This window comes from Anopheles cruzii, chromosome 3, assembly GCF_943734635.1.
Source record: "Anopheles cruzii chromosome 3, idAnoCruzAS_RS32_06, whole genome shotgun sequence".
Taxonomy (NCBI): domain Eukaryota; kingdom Metazoa; phylum Arthropoda; class Insecta; order Diptera; family Culicidae; genus Anopheles; species Anopheles cruzii.
The window spans coordinates 51,151,046-51,168,395 of NC_069145.1; the positions used below are offsets into that span (position 1 = coordinate 51,151,046).

Consider the following 17,350-nt stretch of genomic DNA (forward strand, 5'->3'; position numbering starts at 1 on the left):
TGTCGGTCGTTACATTGTTTAATTTAATTATTCTTGCTACATGAAATGGGTGGAACCTTCGTTTAGTAGTACGTTTGCTAGGTTCTCAATTTTGGGGTGTATTTTGTGCGCGTGCTACTTTATCAATGAATACATCAGTCAATGCAGTGACATTGACGAATGCGAATAAAATGTGATTCCTTTTATTTGCTGCGTACGGTGTTGTGCTCTGCAGACTCTCTCCTGACAATATCGAATGAGTTTGCAGCACGGATGGTAAGGCAGGAACACGAAGAATGAAGAGGCAATTGATTGTATGTTGTCTCCAGTTTTTTCACATTAATTGTAACATCATAATCAATTTACCAACACGAAGTGAATTTGTTTTGAAGTACGTAGTGTAATTTATTTTGATTTTTAATTTGTATCATTTTCCTTCTTTCGTTGATGGGAGCAATCTTTGATCGTCATGCCCTCAACACCGGAAAATAATATGGAAATTTTACATTCTGTTCTTTTACACTAATACCTTACTAACACAATGGAAAAGAATCGGAAGAATTATGCATTCTTTTATATCTAAGTAGCCCTGGAGTAGCCATCCCCCGTTGATAGAGTAGTCGATAATCATTCTCGTTATTGTCACAGCTGGTATGGGTTCGATACCCTCGCCAGGGAGTTGCTAGTCCTTTTAGGCATGAATACCAAATAGAATAGAGAGATGCAGAATCAAATTCCACCATTATTAAAACATAATTTGATTAGTGTGAGAATTTTTAAGTATATTGTTGCATATTAACTCTAAAGCAATTCAAAGTAATAAAGATATCTTAGAAAGTAGACGAAGAAATTATACTTCCAACTTTCTGATCTAACGAACTCAAGGTAATGAATTGTCAGCAGGAATCTATATTTTATTATATGCACCGTGTCTTTTTTGTACTCTATCTGTAAATATTCCTATATTATTATTCGTAAAGGTGGGTGATAATTTAAGTAAAGTATGAACTTTGCGAGTGATGGTAGTTGATGTTTTCGAATATTGGCGATTCTGACTTTACACTTAGCACCTGAAATACCTAATGCCACTTTCAACCATTCTCTGTACATTCGAATTGATAAAACTAAACATATCTTTTACATTTTACTAAATGGGTATTTTTCAGATAGTAAATACGTTACCATTGGCATGAACATATCACACAAACGAACTTCTTAAAGAAATATTACATGCATCACGAAACAATTTATACGGCTAGAGCACCGCTGTTAATTATTTCACAGCGCAAGTAAAAATATTTTTAATCAACAGTCGTAATTGTTGTAAAGAAAATAGTATTGATTTCGAAACATTGAATATTGAAACACATAACGAAGAAAATTAAAAAATAAATGACCCTTCCCAAATTTTTCGTTTTTGGTAACGTTTGGTTTTTTAAGTGACTGGATTGTATTGTGAATTGAGGATAACTAAATAAGCTAATACTGCAATACTGCAATCATTTCAACAGTTTAGAAAATACGTACCAGATAGACAAGTAAGTGAGAAAACTACAATGATAATTATTTTCTATCACCAGCATAAATTCTATCAACACATTGTTTACGTAGTATTATTAGGCATATGTGCTTTTCTTGCTGAGCAACGAATGTCTTAAGCACCCGGCAAACTTACATTGGCAAGGAGCGATCTATTTGCTTTCCTCAGCTCAACTTCTCAGCTTAACAATGACATATCCACCAGATATAAATTATAGTCAAATGGATTTATTATTATTACTATCTCCTAATAATTGCTACTTGTCTCGGGCATTTTGCCAGTAAGTTAAGACAGAATGTTTTTGGACATTCCACACATTAAGACTACGCGTTTTTCCTTTATTTCTGACGTTGCATTATCATGGATAAAACAATCAAATACCGAAAATGCCTGTGTCACAAAAAAGATCAATAAAACTAACCATAGGCAGACGAATGAAGAAGTCTGTGTAGAAAAAGCTGTTCTGCAAAAAAATCTCATCGCCTTATCTCTTTGAGAAACATCAGCAGAACAAGAACTTTGAATGCTGAAAATCTATGGAACAGACCTTCATATTTGTAAGCAGTCACCCTATACTTGTCGTATGTTTTGATTTGTCACATCTTGCTTCCTACTTACTCCGAGTTGCAGTAAATCTGATTGTGTCACTCACGTTTCCCTTTTCTAGTGCTCTTATCAAACTGTTATTTTAAAAAACTAAACAGCTGATGAAGATTTTTTTTACTAAAATATATTTTATTGGAACATGCAATTTACAACAACCACTCGTTTCGAATTGGTAGAACGGTTCAAATCTATCGCGCAATATATATTTACATTTGGAAAAACAAATTTGCATGTTCCTTTGTTATGCTATAATTTGAAATTGTGATATTAAAATCTTGTTTAATGAAAGGTATGTGATTAATCAAAATAAATAAATGAGCTCCAGTTAAATGAAGCAAGTTTTTCACATAATAAGTAGTTTATTTTGGGAGTATTTTTATTTGTGGCAGTCCTCGTGGGTTAACATTAATGTATGAGATTGCTCTATTTTGTAATATTACTGGTTATTTGTTTTCTTATTATTACAGAGCATTAATTCAAGATTCAAGGAGAACATATGATACTTTACTTTATAATGATTTTTGATACATATGATATAATGCGTTTTACATCCTGTATTTATCGATTTGATAACTTTTTATTATTTCTGCCGTAATCGCCGGCATAAATTTTCCCTTAATGACTTTCATGGGTAAATTGTAGCCATGAATAGTAGTCTTTAAAAGTATATCAATTGAATGTGGTGAATTGAATTGAATTATAATTTCTATTCGAGCATTTCTCCCATCTTTCACCCTTCTATTTTGGTATTTATTCGATAAGTAGAAACTGGAACGAAATGTATTTCAAAACTAACGTCGTATTACATGCACTGATGCAAAACGTCTCAATGCATACGAAAAAAATATAGTAGAAGTAACAGGGAAATAGGTTTTAAAAGTCATCATGAGGTATAGGCCCTAGGGGACATTCGAACAGAGTGTAACCTGTCATACGCGTAAGTCTGCAATCAATAACGGGCCATTTCCTGTTCGGATATTGGTCCATTAGGAAATAATAACTGTAAAACTTCTGGCGAAGCAAAAACGTGTTAGCTATCAATGAACTTCATGCGTATTGGCGCGTTACAATCTAGTCAGTCAATGTTATTATATCTCGACGTGCATGGTTTCATAAGTATAATTGTAAGCCGTAGAAGCGGATATTTGTAAAACTTCATTCATCAATTATTTTCTCTGTGTACCTCAATATACTCATATATTAATGCTATGCCTCATGGCCGAGCTCTGCTCAACCTTATAACCGAGTAAACTTTTTTCCTCGAAAGTTTTTAACGAACGATAAAAACTACTTTGTAAAATCACAATCATTGAGAAATTATGGATAGGTCGAAAGTGTTGGAACTCAGTAATCTGTAATTTGCAATATACCCATGCCGAAAACAAAAAGTAACATAAACTCATCGTGTTTCTGATAGCCATAAATGCTCACCAGCAGATTAATTAAGCTACGTGAAAGTAGCTGAACCTTTTCAATATATTTCAAAAAAGATGTCAAGTTTTGTTTGATAGGTCCCGATTGAAACTTGGAGAATCGATTACTACTACGTATTAAACATATTATATTAACTTCAGTAATCGTTTAGTCCATCCTATGTAAAATAGCTCATTTTATGGAATATTTCAACATCTTTGCTGTACGTTTCGTTGCCTCAAGGAATTTATTTTAAAGAAAATGGTTAAAGGACAACAATAAACAAACATAGGAAATTATTCATAGCTCAGCCTCGAAATATTATCTGGCCAGAGGGGCAACAGATTAAAATCGCAATTGCGTGGCTTGTGAATCTTTGATCTTCCACACGTCTTGAAATTACAACGACTCTTTCTTTGAACAAAAGCTGATTGCTTTCAAACCTATCAAAAGACATCGTTACCCATTACTATCAAGATGCGCATTCAACAAAACATCTAGTATAGCAGATAGTAAAATGTTTATCTTGCAGAATTTTTATTCAGGTGTTCTTTATTCAAATCCATGAGTCTCATGGATTTGAAGTTGAGGTGTTTCGTATTTCGCTCCATTTAACATGTTTTCTGTCTTGTATTGTTACGTTGAGATGTATTTTGAAGTCGAGACAAAACTTCATGACGTTCAAATAAGAAAAACACAATTTCGATGACGTACGCTTAAAGAATAACCTTTTGGTGTAATGAACGTTGGTTTTTATTTACAAAACTCAACATTAGTCCAAACGAAATTCTCGGGGCCTACAAGTAATTTATGATTTTAGTATCTTGAATTAAAATCACACCGTTTCTTCCGATCAATCTTCTTGAAAAATGTTTCAATAACTTCAATAACAGACTTACCCTAAAATATTAAGATTCAGATAAAAGTGTTCAAGAATAGACTCGAAACATGTAAGCAACATATACTAGCGTCCTGAGAAAAACTGAAGATTCTTGCCCATCACTCAGAGAAACTAAAAGATGTTTCCCCATCCTAACATTTTTTTCACTGCATTTTGCCAACTACCAACATCGATTCCATAATCTCGAAACAATTTCACAAACGATCGGAATTCCCTTGAGCTCTGCAATCAGAAGAATGTTCATTATCAGTTTAGATCCATGGTTTCGTCGTTTGTCAACTATGTCATTCAATGATGATGATGTTTGTCAGTGTAAGTGCAATTAGTAGAGAATAAAATGTGACTTAGATAACTTACGGAATAAAAATCCTTTATTTGAACGTAGTCAAATCCTCTAAGTTTGTTGATAAACTCCTTAAAAGCCGGACTGTTTTTCATTTTCTCTGCATACAGTTGCTTCCATTGAACAACCGGTAAAACTGCAAATAATTCTTTGACGAATCCTTTAAGTCCACCTCGTCTTGATGCTGTAAGATCAGATGTGATAAAACACTTGTAGGCTTTAAATTATGTGGATAACATCGTACCTTTGCCTTGTGCTGTTCTTAAGTAAACACTAGGTTGTCCAATAAAAGCTGCAACGATATTTATCACATCATATACTGGAACGTTGGAGTTTGCAAGGTACTTGGTAAAATCATGAACAGCAGGCAATCCAAGTATACCCTGCCATACAACGGAAAACTCGCGTCCTTCTAAATATGTTAAGAAGGCTATGAAATCTGTATCTGCACTGTAGTAGTCATTTGCGAGTCTAAACAAACGATCCGTTGGCAACACATCAACAAACTGATTATAATCGTCTAGTAAAGATGTCAAATCCCTATCAACCGGCACTCCATTCACCGTTACTATTATCACCAAGAAACCAACTAGTTGTAGCATTGTGAATAAAGTAATCGAATTAAAATTCTATCAAGAATGTAGGTTTTGATACAAGTGGGATCCTTTCATCAGTTCTAGTGTTTATATACTACGAGCCGTTAATACTACAGACAACTGTTCACACAAAGTATTGCTCAATTATGTTCAACGAAGATACGCTTTATTACACAATTTTTGAATATTGCGTAGGTTGTGAAAACGGACGCTTTCACAGATATGGGTAAAGAGAAAGAAAAGCGATTGAATGCATATTTCGACATTCAAGGTGCTTCTTTTTTAAAGTAACATTAACATTTAATCGATGCACAAGCTCACAACCTTCTTCTTCTTTGACGATTTAAACTGTAATTGAAATTACTTTTTTGAGGTTGTAGGTTGTGCGCTTGAACTCCTGCTGAAAGGGCAGTCGGTATTTCGCGGCTCCGCCTTTTCTTTTTCATAAGAAGGCCTGTTGCAATTTTCCGTACCACGCGATGGCACAGAACTAACAACTTACCAAAGACGCAGTGTGTTCAAAAAGTTCTGATAATTTTGTATTTACGCGAACTACGTACAAGGTGTGCTCAATAATTTTCGCGACATTTGAATGTAAGTTTGATTAATTTGGTAAAACTAATTGACCACGAAACGGTAATTTGAGTTTTGGAAACAGGAAAAAGTCACATCAGACCAGATCTAGGGTATACGGTGGCGGTTTTTGCCAAAAATTCACACAGAAACCACGTTGTGTGAGCAGGGGCGCGACAGCCATTTTTGGATTTCCCACGAATCCGGGCGTTTGTGACGGATTGCTTCGGGCAAATTGCGCATAACTTTCCGGTAATATTCGTTATTGACCGTTCTATCTTTTGGCAACAACTCATAATGCACCTCGACCCTGAAATCGAAGAAAATTGTATCAAAACTGTTCACATTCGATCAAATTTGGCCCTCCGTGAGTTCACATCTTCTCGGCCTAACAGTCAACTACAGTCAACATTTCGCATACGTCCGTGCTCCCAATTTCATTTTTCACAAAAAATTTGAGAAAGATTCTGTGCCATCCTTTTCTCGGGATAGAGAAAAATCTTAAATTCAAAATACAAAATAATACAAAAATACAATACAACAATTTATGGTTTGAAATACACTTTATTATTGAGTATGGTCTCCCTGAACATCAATACACTTATTCCAACGAGACTCGAATTTGTGAATTCCATCGCTGAAGTGAGAATCTTCAAACTACTTCAAAAGGAAGGGCTTTAAAATACACTTCCACAACTGTTATGACGTCATAATTTGATGAAAACCCCTTTCCACGCATCATTTTGTAACACGTCTTTAATAGATGGCTTGTAAGCAAAAATGAACCCTGATCATCGTGTCAACTGGAGTGCAGTATTTTAAGTTTGCTGCTTGATACGTCTGTTTAAAAAACTTCTTAAGATAAAGCAAAGGAAAGGAAAGACTTAAGGAAATCAAACTAAGAGGTCGCCTTTTTGATTTTATTCTTCGGCTAGACTTTCGATTCGCATGACCCTATGCCTTAATCCTTCGTGATGATAACCTGCTCTAAAATTCCACATTCCTTCTTTCTGCCAATAATAACGAAAAGCACTTACGTTAATTAAACGAGTGCTGATTAAATGCCCACAAGTTGGAGTCTAAACTGGAACGGGTTTTGAAGTAGCGGCCAAACAAGCACAAAAAATCATCACGTTCCCTTCGTTTATTGATTTTTCAGTGTTTTAAATCAACGAATATTGATTCTATATACTTCATATAACCAATACTCTATTTGAAATGAATTTATCGACAGTATTTAGTCGTTAGAATTAAATTATAAAATTTATTTTTTCACCCACGGTATTACTGTACAGTGCTGGCAAAGGCGTAAAGAAATCTTTATAACTAACAACTAACTATTTATATCTTAATATATCTATACCATATCTTTATAACTAACTTTATATTGGGTCAAATACTGCGGTTTTTGTCACTCGATGATGATGTTGCCCAAACCGTTGCCAGTGCCAGTTGCCGTTGACGTTGTCAGTGATTGGCAATGGTTTCGAAGGTTATCCTAGAAGCACCCCGATGAGAGAGTGCTCTACTGACATTGGATCGCTTTGGAGTCTGGCTTGGTTGACGAGGTTGTCGGCTTTTGAGTTTCCTTGGATTGGATCCAGGGATCCAGCATAGAACCTGTAGGACGCATGAGGAGTCGGTGAAGATTATGTTCGACCGATCCCCTCTTGCTTCGGCTGAAAAGATGGAAGTATGATCGGGGAAGCTGATTGTGCGATCCTCTGTAGATGTGTTTGTGGCTTTGGTATTTTATGCAGATTAGCTGGTGTAGGGTTGATGTGATGATGATGTTTTTCTTTTGGATGAGGTTTTTCAGTGTCCAGTCTGTTTGCGGTTGGGTTGAGCTCCAAGGCCTTGTTCCAAGCCTTTAGAATTTTTGTATTTTGGGTGGTTTTGTTTTATTTTGTTGGTTCTTCTACAATCTTAAGAAACAATTTCACCAACATTTCGTGTCAGGACGGTCAATTGGTCTAAAACAAAGACTCCCTCCCCCGCTAGTAATCAAACGTCTTCGTCCACCACATCGTTCTATCCTGGCCGTTCTGGATTTTTGTCGACGCATTCCTGCCAGCTCAAGCGGGCCAAGCACCTCCCCTGTGTTTCTCTTGACGCCCTAAGGAGACTTCACGGCCTGGTTCATCGCATGCCATTCTCATGACATGAGCAGCCCACCGGAGCCTGGTGAGGTGTACACGCTGCACAACCGTACATTGCGTACAACTCGCAAATAAATGACTTACTAATGATATTTAAAGACAGCTGCCAGCGCCTCTTAGTTCATTAAAACCCAATGATAACATAATCACTTACCTTCGCTATCGCAAACACAACTCCATGACGATGGCTGTAAGTATTAACTCTATATAACAAAATGATGCTCCACAAAATGATCAACAACTACTTGAGCAGTTTTTTTTACAGACTCCAGATTGCTAACCTACTGCTGAGCAATGGACAATTGTAGCTCATTCATGCACACTTTTACTATTTCGATCGAGCGCTCTGCGTTCACTACCACCTCTCTTAGACACCGGCTATAGCCTGTGAGAAGGCTTTTTCGAACTCCTTCACTTTCTCGACCTCTAGCACTTTTCCGGCGTCAGAAGCAGCGTTTTCGGTGGTGGTGAATGCGGCGCCGCTTTACCACTGCCTCTTCGCAAAGCTGGAACTGACTCTATAGCGCTGTAGCAATGTAACTCTCTGCATTATACTCGTATTTTTGGTGAGTTTTTTAGTAACTAGAGAGTGCGCTTCGAGTGGTATATTTTGCGATGATTGTCATTGCCAATTCTAGATAACTTCTTACACCACCAGTGAGGAACTCTACTAAACTACTTTGAATTACCTGCTCGCATAAAGCCTGCTGCAATCACCTCTTTGTACTCTTTTAACACAGCATGAAATTGTACTGACGCAGATAAAAACAAAAAAATAATTATGTCTCTACAAATTATAATTTTATCTCGCGGGTAAGATTATGATTTCCGTCTTTTAAATCATTCACTGTACAAAGCATAACCTATACTTTAATATAAACATTTTTGGGAGTGAGAATGGACTTATAAATAACGTTTCCATTGGCTATGTGCGGTGGAAAAGTTCCTAAAAGTTCCTTAAAGCAGGCAAAGACCGCTCGGCGGTTGTAGCCGGATAAGTAAGTATTGGCTATGTGCTCCCAGTGCCTAGCTTTAAGTACATCAAATAAAACTGCAAGAACAGTCAAATAGAAACGATTCAACGACGCGTAAGTATCTGACGTGATACTTTTAGATCGTTGCCGTTTTCAACCGATGTTAGGTTCCTCTTCTTTCTACCTTCTTTCTGCATGAAAAAACGCCAGGTACCTATTTCAAACGCTGTATTGTCTTATGTGTACACATTTGTTCAAGGTGGCATCTGTTCCCAGATCTCTAATAGACAAACAAATTCTAGGGTGTTTTCACCGTTTTCATAACGCACAAGAATTGTACCATAGCTCTGATCCTAGAATATGTTTAGCTGTTAACTCGTAGCATTGGCCAAAATTGGTAGCAACCCTACTTCACCCCAATAGCCTTAACCTGCCATTTATATTCTTGTGAATTCTGGTGACCAAGAGATGAACGCGATGGTCCTTAAGTGTTGACGATAATCCTCATTCTTAAAAGTGTTGAAGAACCCAAATAATTTTCTCATTTCATTTACAATCGTGTGTACGATTAAATCGGAATGTGTATACGGAATACATCGCAGCCGCGCATGTTTCTAACACTCGTTGCAGAATCTATTATAACAGCAACGTCTGTTGAACTGAATTCGGCTGAAAACTGATGTAAAAAATGTTACAAATACATTGATAAAAAACGCGAATGCATTACGACTCCCACGAACCTTTTCTCGAAATATTAGAATGCAGGCGGAGATTTTCGTCTAATTTCAATTTCAAACGACGATGTCCGTTCATTCATTCGATGTCCATCGTACATCATAAACGAAAAAGTTATTGATTCTAATGAACGTTTGTTATATTTCCAAAATTCATCATTGGGTGGAACGGGGTTTGCTGCGTCAACTAATGACGACATAATCTTTGGTAATTTATTATAATATTTAACGTATGCAATACGGATACACTCAAATCTACAAAGAAAAAATGTTTCAGCAAAATAAAAATAAAAGAATTCTGTCATGATTTACGTATAAGACAAAACTGCCTCAATGTGAAATATGGAAGAAAATGTAGATTCTCTTGTGCAACGTTAAAGCTAGCATTTATCTCTAAATCTTGAATGCTATTTGTTAGTGGTCACATAATACTAAAGAGGCACTCGACCTGTTAGCTTTACGCAATTGTAAAAATAATCAATGCGGAAAAAATCATGTTCATGCTGTTAACGCTAATATCAAAAAAAAAAGTATGTGGAACCGAATCAAGACGAAGTTATAAACTAAGTGTTATACAGAGTTGTTGAATTCGCATTCCACCGAATGTTTCAACACTTCCGTCTTCGAAAGCCTCTGCTTCATTGTAATGGCAGCAGGCTTGTAGTGATGAGCAATAGCAAGGATAAGTAGGAAAGATTATTTTTATTTGCTTTACTTTTCTTATTCTTTAGTCATACAATATTTCCAATGCAATCCTACTACATCGTCATTGAATTCAGCGAAGAATCGATAAAACTCATCTCATCAAACTCGTAATACGTGTGCTCATAGCGCTACAGGATTTCCTTTGTTATTATCAAACGTTCATCAATTTTATTACATTCACCTGGCATCTCTTACATCGAAGAACCATTTTCGTTTAGTTCTTTTGATCGATAATGAGGTTTTCAAAACTTAGCCGTTGTAGAAAATATCTCCAGCATCACCACATGTCACTGTCTTTCCACTATCTCGCATCACGAAGTGGTCAGCTGTGCAGTTTGATAAATTGTCATCGTTAGACGTGTGCAAAAGTTTAAGAAGAGAAACAAAATCTTCTCAGCCATATTTTGCTTTTCATCGCTTCTTCACTATCGTATTGCATATTACACAAGCAAGATATTGCCGAATACGAAAAACATGTGACAGGTGATGATTACGGTTTAATGGCGTCGTGCAATGATGACGATGGTAAGTATAACAAAAGAGGTCACACGTGTTCCCACATAGATTCAATAAGAATTGATGATCTTTTTGTTCCATTTAGAAGAAAATATCCAAATGTTTCTAGGATATCGTCATCATGTAATACGTGCTTTTTAATACAAGAGAGACAGAGGCAGAGGCCATAGGCAATTGTTTAGAACCTTATAGGATAGGTCAAATTTGTCTTTTTCAAGCTACAGCTATTGAATTTGAAATGTCTTAAAATATAGAAATCAAAAATATCAAACGTGCACATAAAAGAATGCCATATTGAGTAATTGGCAGTCATGCTTTATCTATAATACCTGCAAAGATGCTTAGACCACGCTATTAAAAGTTCAAATATCATATATTTTTTACCTTTACTTTCAAGAATGTTTTGCTAACTATAAGCATGATTAATCAAAATTCATTCATACGAATGTGAATGGACATTTTCGTGCAGCTGTTTATTGAATATTTGGATAGGAATTCTTGTTTCAGGTATGTGGATTAAACCTGGAAAATGATGGAAACTCCTTAAAAATCAACGGTATAAACTTTCATGTTCAATGGAAACAAACGGAAATATCCAATTCTAATTACATTACCATTACATTACACATTAGTTATACCGGATCCCTCAAATCGAAATTCCTATTTAAAATTGTTTGAATAGTAGAGGGAGCAAAAGACTGCTTCAAGAACTAACCGAAATTGAAGGAAAAACCACTTTAAGAAGCGTATTTTCCTTTCTATTAATTTTATTAAAATAAATGTCGAATTACATTAATTAAATATTAATTTCAAATAGTTTACTTTCAATACTTTCACATACTTATATAGAACAAATAAAAAATTAGAGCACTGCAACCAACAAATAACTCTGCAAAAACATTATTGTTCACATAAAATTCGCAGATACCAGGGAACCATACTTTTTGATTAAACTGTTTCATAACGTATTTTCCAGACACATACATATCACATGCATAAATTTTTGTATTATCATCCGTGAACTCAATTCTGAACAATGTTGCTGGCACACTGCTGGAACAATCTCACTGAACAATTGGTGTTGCAACTTATAGTTTCAGTAAAGCATATGCTCCATGCCAAATCGATACTATACTTGGTACTACTAATTAGATATCATTAAAAGCTTAATTCACATGCTTAGTAACATGCTTAGTTCAAATTGAATTCGAAAGATATTGAAAGCTTAATATAAATTATTTTTTTTTTAACTACACCGAATGCAGTGTGCAAAATGGTGAATTTTTTGTTACCTTGTCCATCATTCACCAAGATAAACTTTGTTCGGTATTCCTACTAATCGGAAACAGCTAAAGCGTTAGGCTATTTCGACATACCGCTCCTTGAGAAATCTTCAATTCCATTCACATTTGTTTTTAACACAATCAATAAACATTAGGCTGGTCTCAAGAATCCATATCACTCGAGCCAAACGAACAAACTCATACTTTTTGTTAAGTTTCTGTACGAGTGGCTTAAGTCATTAGGATCTTGCCGAATTTTTGACATCATTGCAAAAATATGCACTTCATCACATATCGTGTTTTAACAGACGAGTAGATAAAAACAATTTAATGAAACATACACGTTATATACTAATGAACAGATATCACTGAGCTTCTATAGGGTAATATTTCGATTAACTAAACTGTCCGATCGCCGTTAAAATACAACCTCGGTGTTGGTAGTAAAAAAGGCGAATGATTTTGTCCAACCTCATTGGAAGTCACCAACAACTGAAATGACTATCTGCAGTGCCTCTAAAACGTGTACATGTCTTGCAACCACCACTATCAGTGTATGTTGCAGATACTTCCATATAGACATTCAGACAGCAAGAACACTATGACTAACCGAACAAAACATTTATCACAGACACTAAATAGCAGCGAAGCCACACGATGCACTCGCACAAACAGCGCCATAAGAGTTGAGCTAGTGAGTTTTCTTCAAAATTCCAAATGCCACGCATCATGCACGACAATCATACCTCTGTTCTTTTAGCCCCAAGACTGCCTACGATATTGATCATTTCGATTCGACGATCATGGAGAACTCTAAACAAGAAAACACTTGTACCTATGAGGTATATGGTTTATGAAAAATGGTTAATGGGTGTTTGACTGCGTTTGTAATACCTAGAGCCAGTTATGTGCCATGGATAAATCTAACCGACGTATTGAGATCGAATGTAGATGTGTTTACTTTTTATGGTTTTAGTTTGCTTAGAGCTAGTGTTAAAAACGCCGGTTTCAGAACAAAATGTACACATATTCCAAGTGTGAGCCAATCGTTTATTGGAATACTAGATCATTGGAGGGAAGAACTTGCAAGCCAAAGTTAGTTGCCTTAATTGTTTTGGATGCATGTGTTTGATAATTTTAAATTAAATTTGCATCTCTCTATAGCATAGTCTTTAAGACACGTTAAGGTCAACAATTTACAAAAATAAGTAACTATTTATTCTTATAAACAATATAAACGATATAAACAATATCATTATATTTTGCTTGTAAATAAGCATCAGTACTGGGAACAGAGTATGATATTAGAAACATCGCATTATATGGAAAAATTTTAATAAACATTTACTAGAGAAAGATAAAAAGGCTCTTAAACATGAAGCCTTTTCTCGGCATACATAAAAGCTATTCAAAAAGACATAATAATAATACATTTATATAGTCTAAGTTTTTGGCAAACTACATCAAACATGTCGACGAAATAACATTTCATGATAAATACGGCCCGGTCCGTTCTTTTAAGATAAAAAAAAATCATTTCATGTAAAATAGTCACAGAGTTTTAAACGTTCATTCTCTTTTGCTACCTATTGCAGTATTTTTCGCTTTTGACTAAATATTTTGAATAAAGTGTTAAAGTGTTAAGGTATTGTCTAAATACCATAAACATAAATTAGTTACTTAGGAAATATATTCAAAAACCGTTAAAGGTCAAATGAAACATGCCGAAACCAAAATACATCAACCACTACAACAGCCGACACTGAGAGACCTACATATCGGAGTAGTAAATATGAAGGGACTCGCACGATCCTTCGTGTACTGGCCAGAAAACGATGCGGACCTTCAGCAGATCACCAAATCCTGCACAGAATGTGCACAATAATTACCATCACCACCTAGATTTAACAAGCTCCATCGCTAGCTGTACATTTCATTTTCTAGCTGTTAATTTCATTATTAGTACATGACATTTCCTTCCTTTTCCATTGCCATTCTAGGCGATTTAACTTCTATGGAGAAAACATAGTATCTATCTAGTATCTACACAAGGCGTGGTGAATACAAGTCGGCGCGACAACTGACGGGCGAAGCAGTCGAGTGGTGAATAATGATTCACCACACGACTGCTTCACGGCATCATCCTTGTTGAATTTAAAATAAACCCTAAATAAGTGAGAAACACAACTTATTTTTTATCTGCATATGCAATAAAATTATTCCATGCTTCGCAAAAAAGATGATCCTTATGATTTCACTCTCTTGAATACAATTTTATTCAACTCTTTTCTGCAGAACTTGAGCAAAGTCCAGAACTTCGTTATTCGTTGATCTTGCTGACACCGCTTCTGGCCGACTTTCAACTTGGTTTGCTATGGGAAGGGCTTTCCCGAGCAGGCTTAAAAGAAAAGGCTCAAAAAATCAAAGGCCCAAAAGAAAACATCTCCAACATTCCATTTATGTTCTATTGCTATATTCTATTGCTTGCGTCGGAAATTTTGGTAGTCATTTATAGCAAAACTAAAACAATGGACACAAAACAAACATTCTTGAAAAATTTATATTTATATTGAGACCAAAAGTGACAATATAGATGGTTCAATCGTCAGAATACGCGACGCAAAAGTCCCTATGAAAACTGTACTAAAGTTGCTATGACAACGGAACTCAAAACAGAAAGTGTATTTAAAAAAACACAGTTTCTTTGTGAGCAACCTTTGGCAGCAACAATGACGAAAACTATTGATTTTGTTGCGGACTTAAATGAAAGATATGCAGCATTGGAACTAGACTTGGACGAAAAACTAAAAAATATGTAAGTAAGATAAAATGCAGTTGAATTTGCGGTTTAAATCTTTACTTAATTTTGGTTTTTGAGAAAACGTTCATCTATTGTAGCGTGCAACCAAAACTAAAGCACCATGAAGGTGGATCAGAATTCCCTAATGAAGATCGTAGTCAATCATCGACAGTATATCATATCCCGAAAGCAACACAACCGCGGAACCACAATTTAATAAAGTCTCTGGAAATATCAAAAGCACGACTTCGATCACGTGCAACTTTCAGCCCGTTGGAAACAATTTTGCAAAAAGCGATTGAAAACTATCTAAAAGAATCTGCACTGATTCCTTCCAACACCATAAAAGCTTACGGCCCTACATACTAGGTCTATACGTTGAGAAAAGGACTTTTAAAAAGATGGCTGTACCTGCCGATTGGGACTTCCTAGTTTTGTTGTTCATTCATCATTACCTTATTTTGACAACAGGTAAATGAGTCCAGGTCGTAAAAAAATTTAATCAGTTTGCGAACGACCGTTGAAAGGGTTAGACCATGGCGAGTTTTGTGCCCGTAAAAAGCGTTTTGCGGGGATTATAATTTTTCTGCTCCTCTTGAAGAAAACTGCTTCGGAATCGCACCAAATGCTTGTCGGGACTTGTGTTTGGAAGATTGCAGTGCTTTAAGTGGTTTAAAAAATTCCAAAATGGCGATTTTGACTTAACAAAAAATAACGTCGAAGGACTCCAAAAAACGGACTTTCTGATGGGACAGAAAGGTGTGGTGTTTCACAAGCTCCTAAAATCTGATGCAAACGTTAATTCCGATCGCTACTGACAACAAATGATCAATTTGAACCATGCATTTATCGAAAAACGACCAAAATGCAATTCTAGGGGGTTCCAATGGGGGCGCCTGGTGGCCCGTGGAAACAAGCACCAGGCCCCCCAAAAAACAAAACTATTTGAGGATACTATCAAATCACTTGGATGGAAGCTGCTATCCCTCCCCGCGTTATTCCCCAGGCTTGGCTCTTTCCGAATATCATTCTTTTTCATCGATGGGACACGTATTGGCTGAGCAGCTCTTCGTTTTTCCACGAGGAAGTCGAAATTGGATGACTAATTAGTTTACTTAAAAAGTCTAAGAGTTCTTTCGTCTGGGAATCCATGATTAAGCAGAGAGATAGGAGAAATGTATAGCTAGCGATAGCACATACTTCGAATAAAATAGAAACTTGCAAAAAAAAATTATAAACATTTTTTGTGTGTTAAAAACAGTCCTTTTCTCAACGTATAGACCTAGTATGTATAGTAAAGAATGTTTCTTTTCATTCTACAATAAACAATAAAATATATGGCAATAAAACAATAAACATTCGAATAATATTGAGATATTTTTTTATTGAACTTTATTATTTTTTATTACCTTCCTGAAACTTTCTGTTCCGTTTTAACGCTAATATTTCAAAAACTATACCATTTTTATCCTTCCCAATAACGCAATTCCTCCATATAATAACCAGCGTATGTTATCCTATATAGCTCTTACACAGCTTAGTCGTATAATTTCAATACAGTTAATTACATACTACAAGCCTAGCTCTAGACATTTTGAATGTAATATATTCTGAAGAACATTTTCCTGAACTAACCGAGTAGCACAAACCTTATTGAAGCCCATTGATATTTTTCAGTGCATTTACGAATTCTCTAAGTAAGACTTATAGTTCACGGCCTGGCCAATATTTTTTTGTAACATAATTAACCATTGTTTCTATTCCTCGAGCAAAAACTGGCTAACTTCATTTGATATTCTTTCCGGTGTTACCAGGTGTAAGTGATGGGTTCCCGAAATTTCATAATACACAACCTTCGACGCAGTGCGATGTAACACTTCCATTACCTTTTCGTAAACTTCAGGTTTGCCAAAATTCATTCCGGGTTTTCCGCGAATGTTCAACACCTTACATTTTATACATTCAGCATAGGCAAGAACCTGTTCTATGGAAAACATGCCCATTAACGCCACTTTCAGCCGAAGATCTCGAGCAAAATGATATCCATTTTTATGCATGTGCGGTGCCATGCCTCGACGCATCAGCACCTCCACCGACTCATGATCTACTGAGCCTTCATAAGCCGCTAGTACTAGATCAATCATTTCTTCATAACCATAACAAGGCATCTTTGACTCGGGTAGCGTTTCATAATGTAAAAACTTGTCGATGCAATCACCAGTACTAGC

The 17,350-nt window shown here is 35.8% G+C and overlaps 3 protein-coding genes across 3 annotated transcripts in view; 1 reads left to right on the forward strand and 2 right to left on the reverse strand.

Annotated features, from left to right (window-relative positions):
- Positions 1-4,550: 4,550 nt before the first annotated feature.
- On the reverse strand, positions 4,551-5,384 carry LOC128270548 (protein G12-like). Its single transcript, XM_053007958.1, has 3 exons — positions 5,055-5,384; positions 4,797-4,991; positions 4,551-4,661 (listed from the first exon to the last, which is right to left on the reverse strand). The coding sequence occupies exons 1-3, from the start codon at positions 5,382-5,384 to the stop codon at positions 4,551-4,553; spliced, it is 636 nt and encodes a 211-aa protein (XP_052863918.1).
- A 9,661-nt stretch (positions 5,385-15,045) lies between these two features.
- LOC128274015 (uncharacterized) lies at positions 15,046-15,491 on the forward strand. Its single transcript, XM_053012099.1, has 2 exons — positions 15,046-15,137; positions 15,221-15,491. Exons 1-2 carry the CDS (start codon positions 15,052-15,054, stop codon positions 15,489-15,491), a joined length of 357 nt encoding a protein of 118 aa, XP_052868059.1. The 5' UTR covers positions 15,046-15,051.
- A 1,010-nt stretch (positions 15,492-16,501) lies between these two features.
- LOC128270549 (probable serine hydrolase) overlaps positions 16,502-17,350 on the reverse strand; it is a 2,064-nt gene continuing 1,215 nt past the window's right edge. The window contains exon 4 of the mRNA XM_053007959.1: positions 16,502-17,345. Within this exon, the coding sequence (XP_052863919.1) occupies positions 16,880-17,345 (466 nt within the window). The 3' untranslated portion in view covers positions 16,502-16,879. The remainder of the gene's footprint in view (positions 17,346-17,350) is intronic.

Bases quoted from the DNA above. Each gene is read 5' to 3' on its own strand.
- LOC128270548 (XM_053007958.1), bottom strand. From the start codon at position 5,384: ATGCTACAACTAGTTGGTTTCTTGGTGATAATAGTAACGGTGAATGGA. The intron at 4,992-5,054 runs GTTTACTTAAGA...AAAGCCTACAAG, and splicing joins CTTTTATTGGACAACCTAGT to TGTTTTATCACATCTGATCT. The intron at 4,662-4,796 runs GTAAGTTATCTA...TTCTGATTGCAG, and splicing joins AAATAAAGGATTTTTATTCC to AGCTCAAGGGAATTCCGATC.
- LOC128274015 (XM_053012099.1), top strand. From the start codon at position 15,052: ATGACGAAAACTATTGATTTTGTTGCGGACTTAAATGAAAGATATGCA. The intron at 15,138-15,220 runs GTAAGTAAGATA...CATCTATTGTAG, and splicing joins GACGAAAAACTAAAAAATAT to CGTGCAACCAAAACTAAAGC.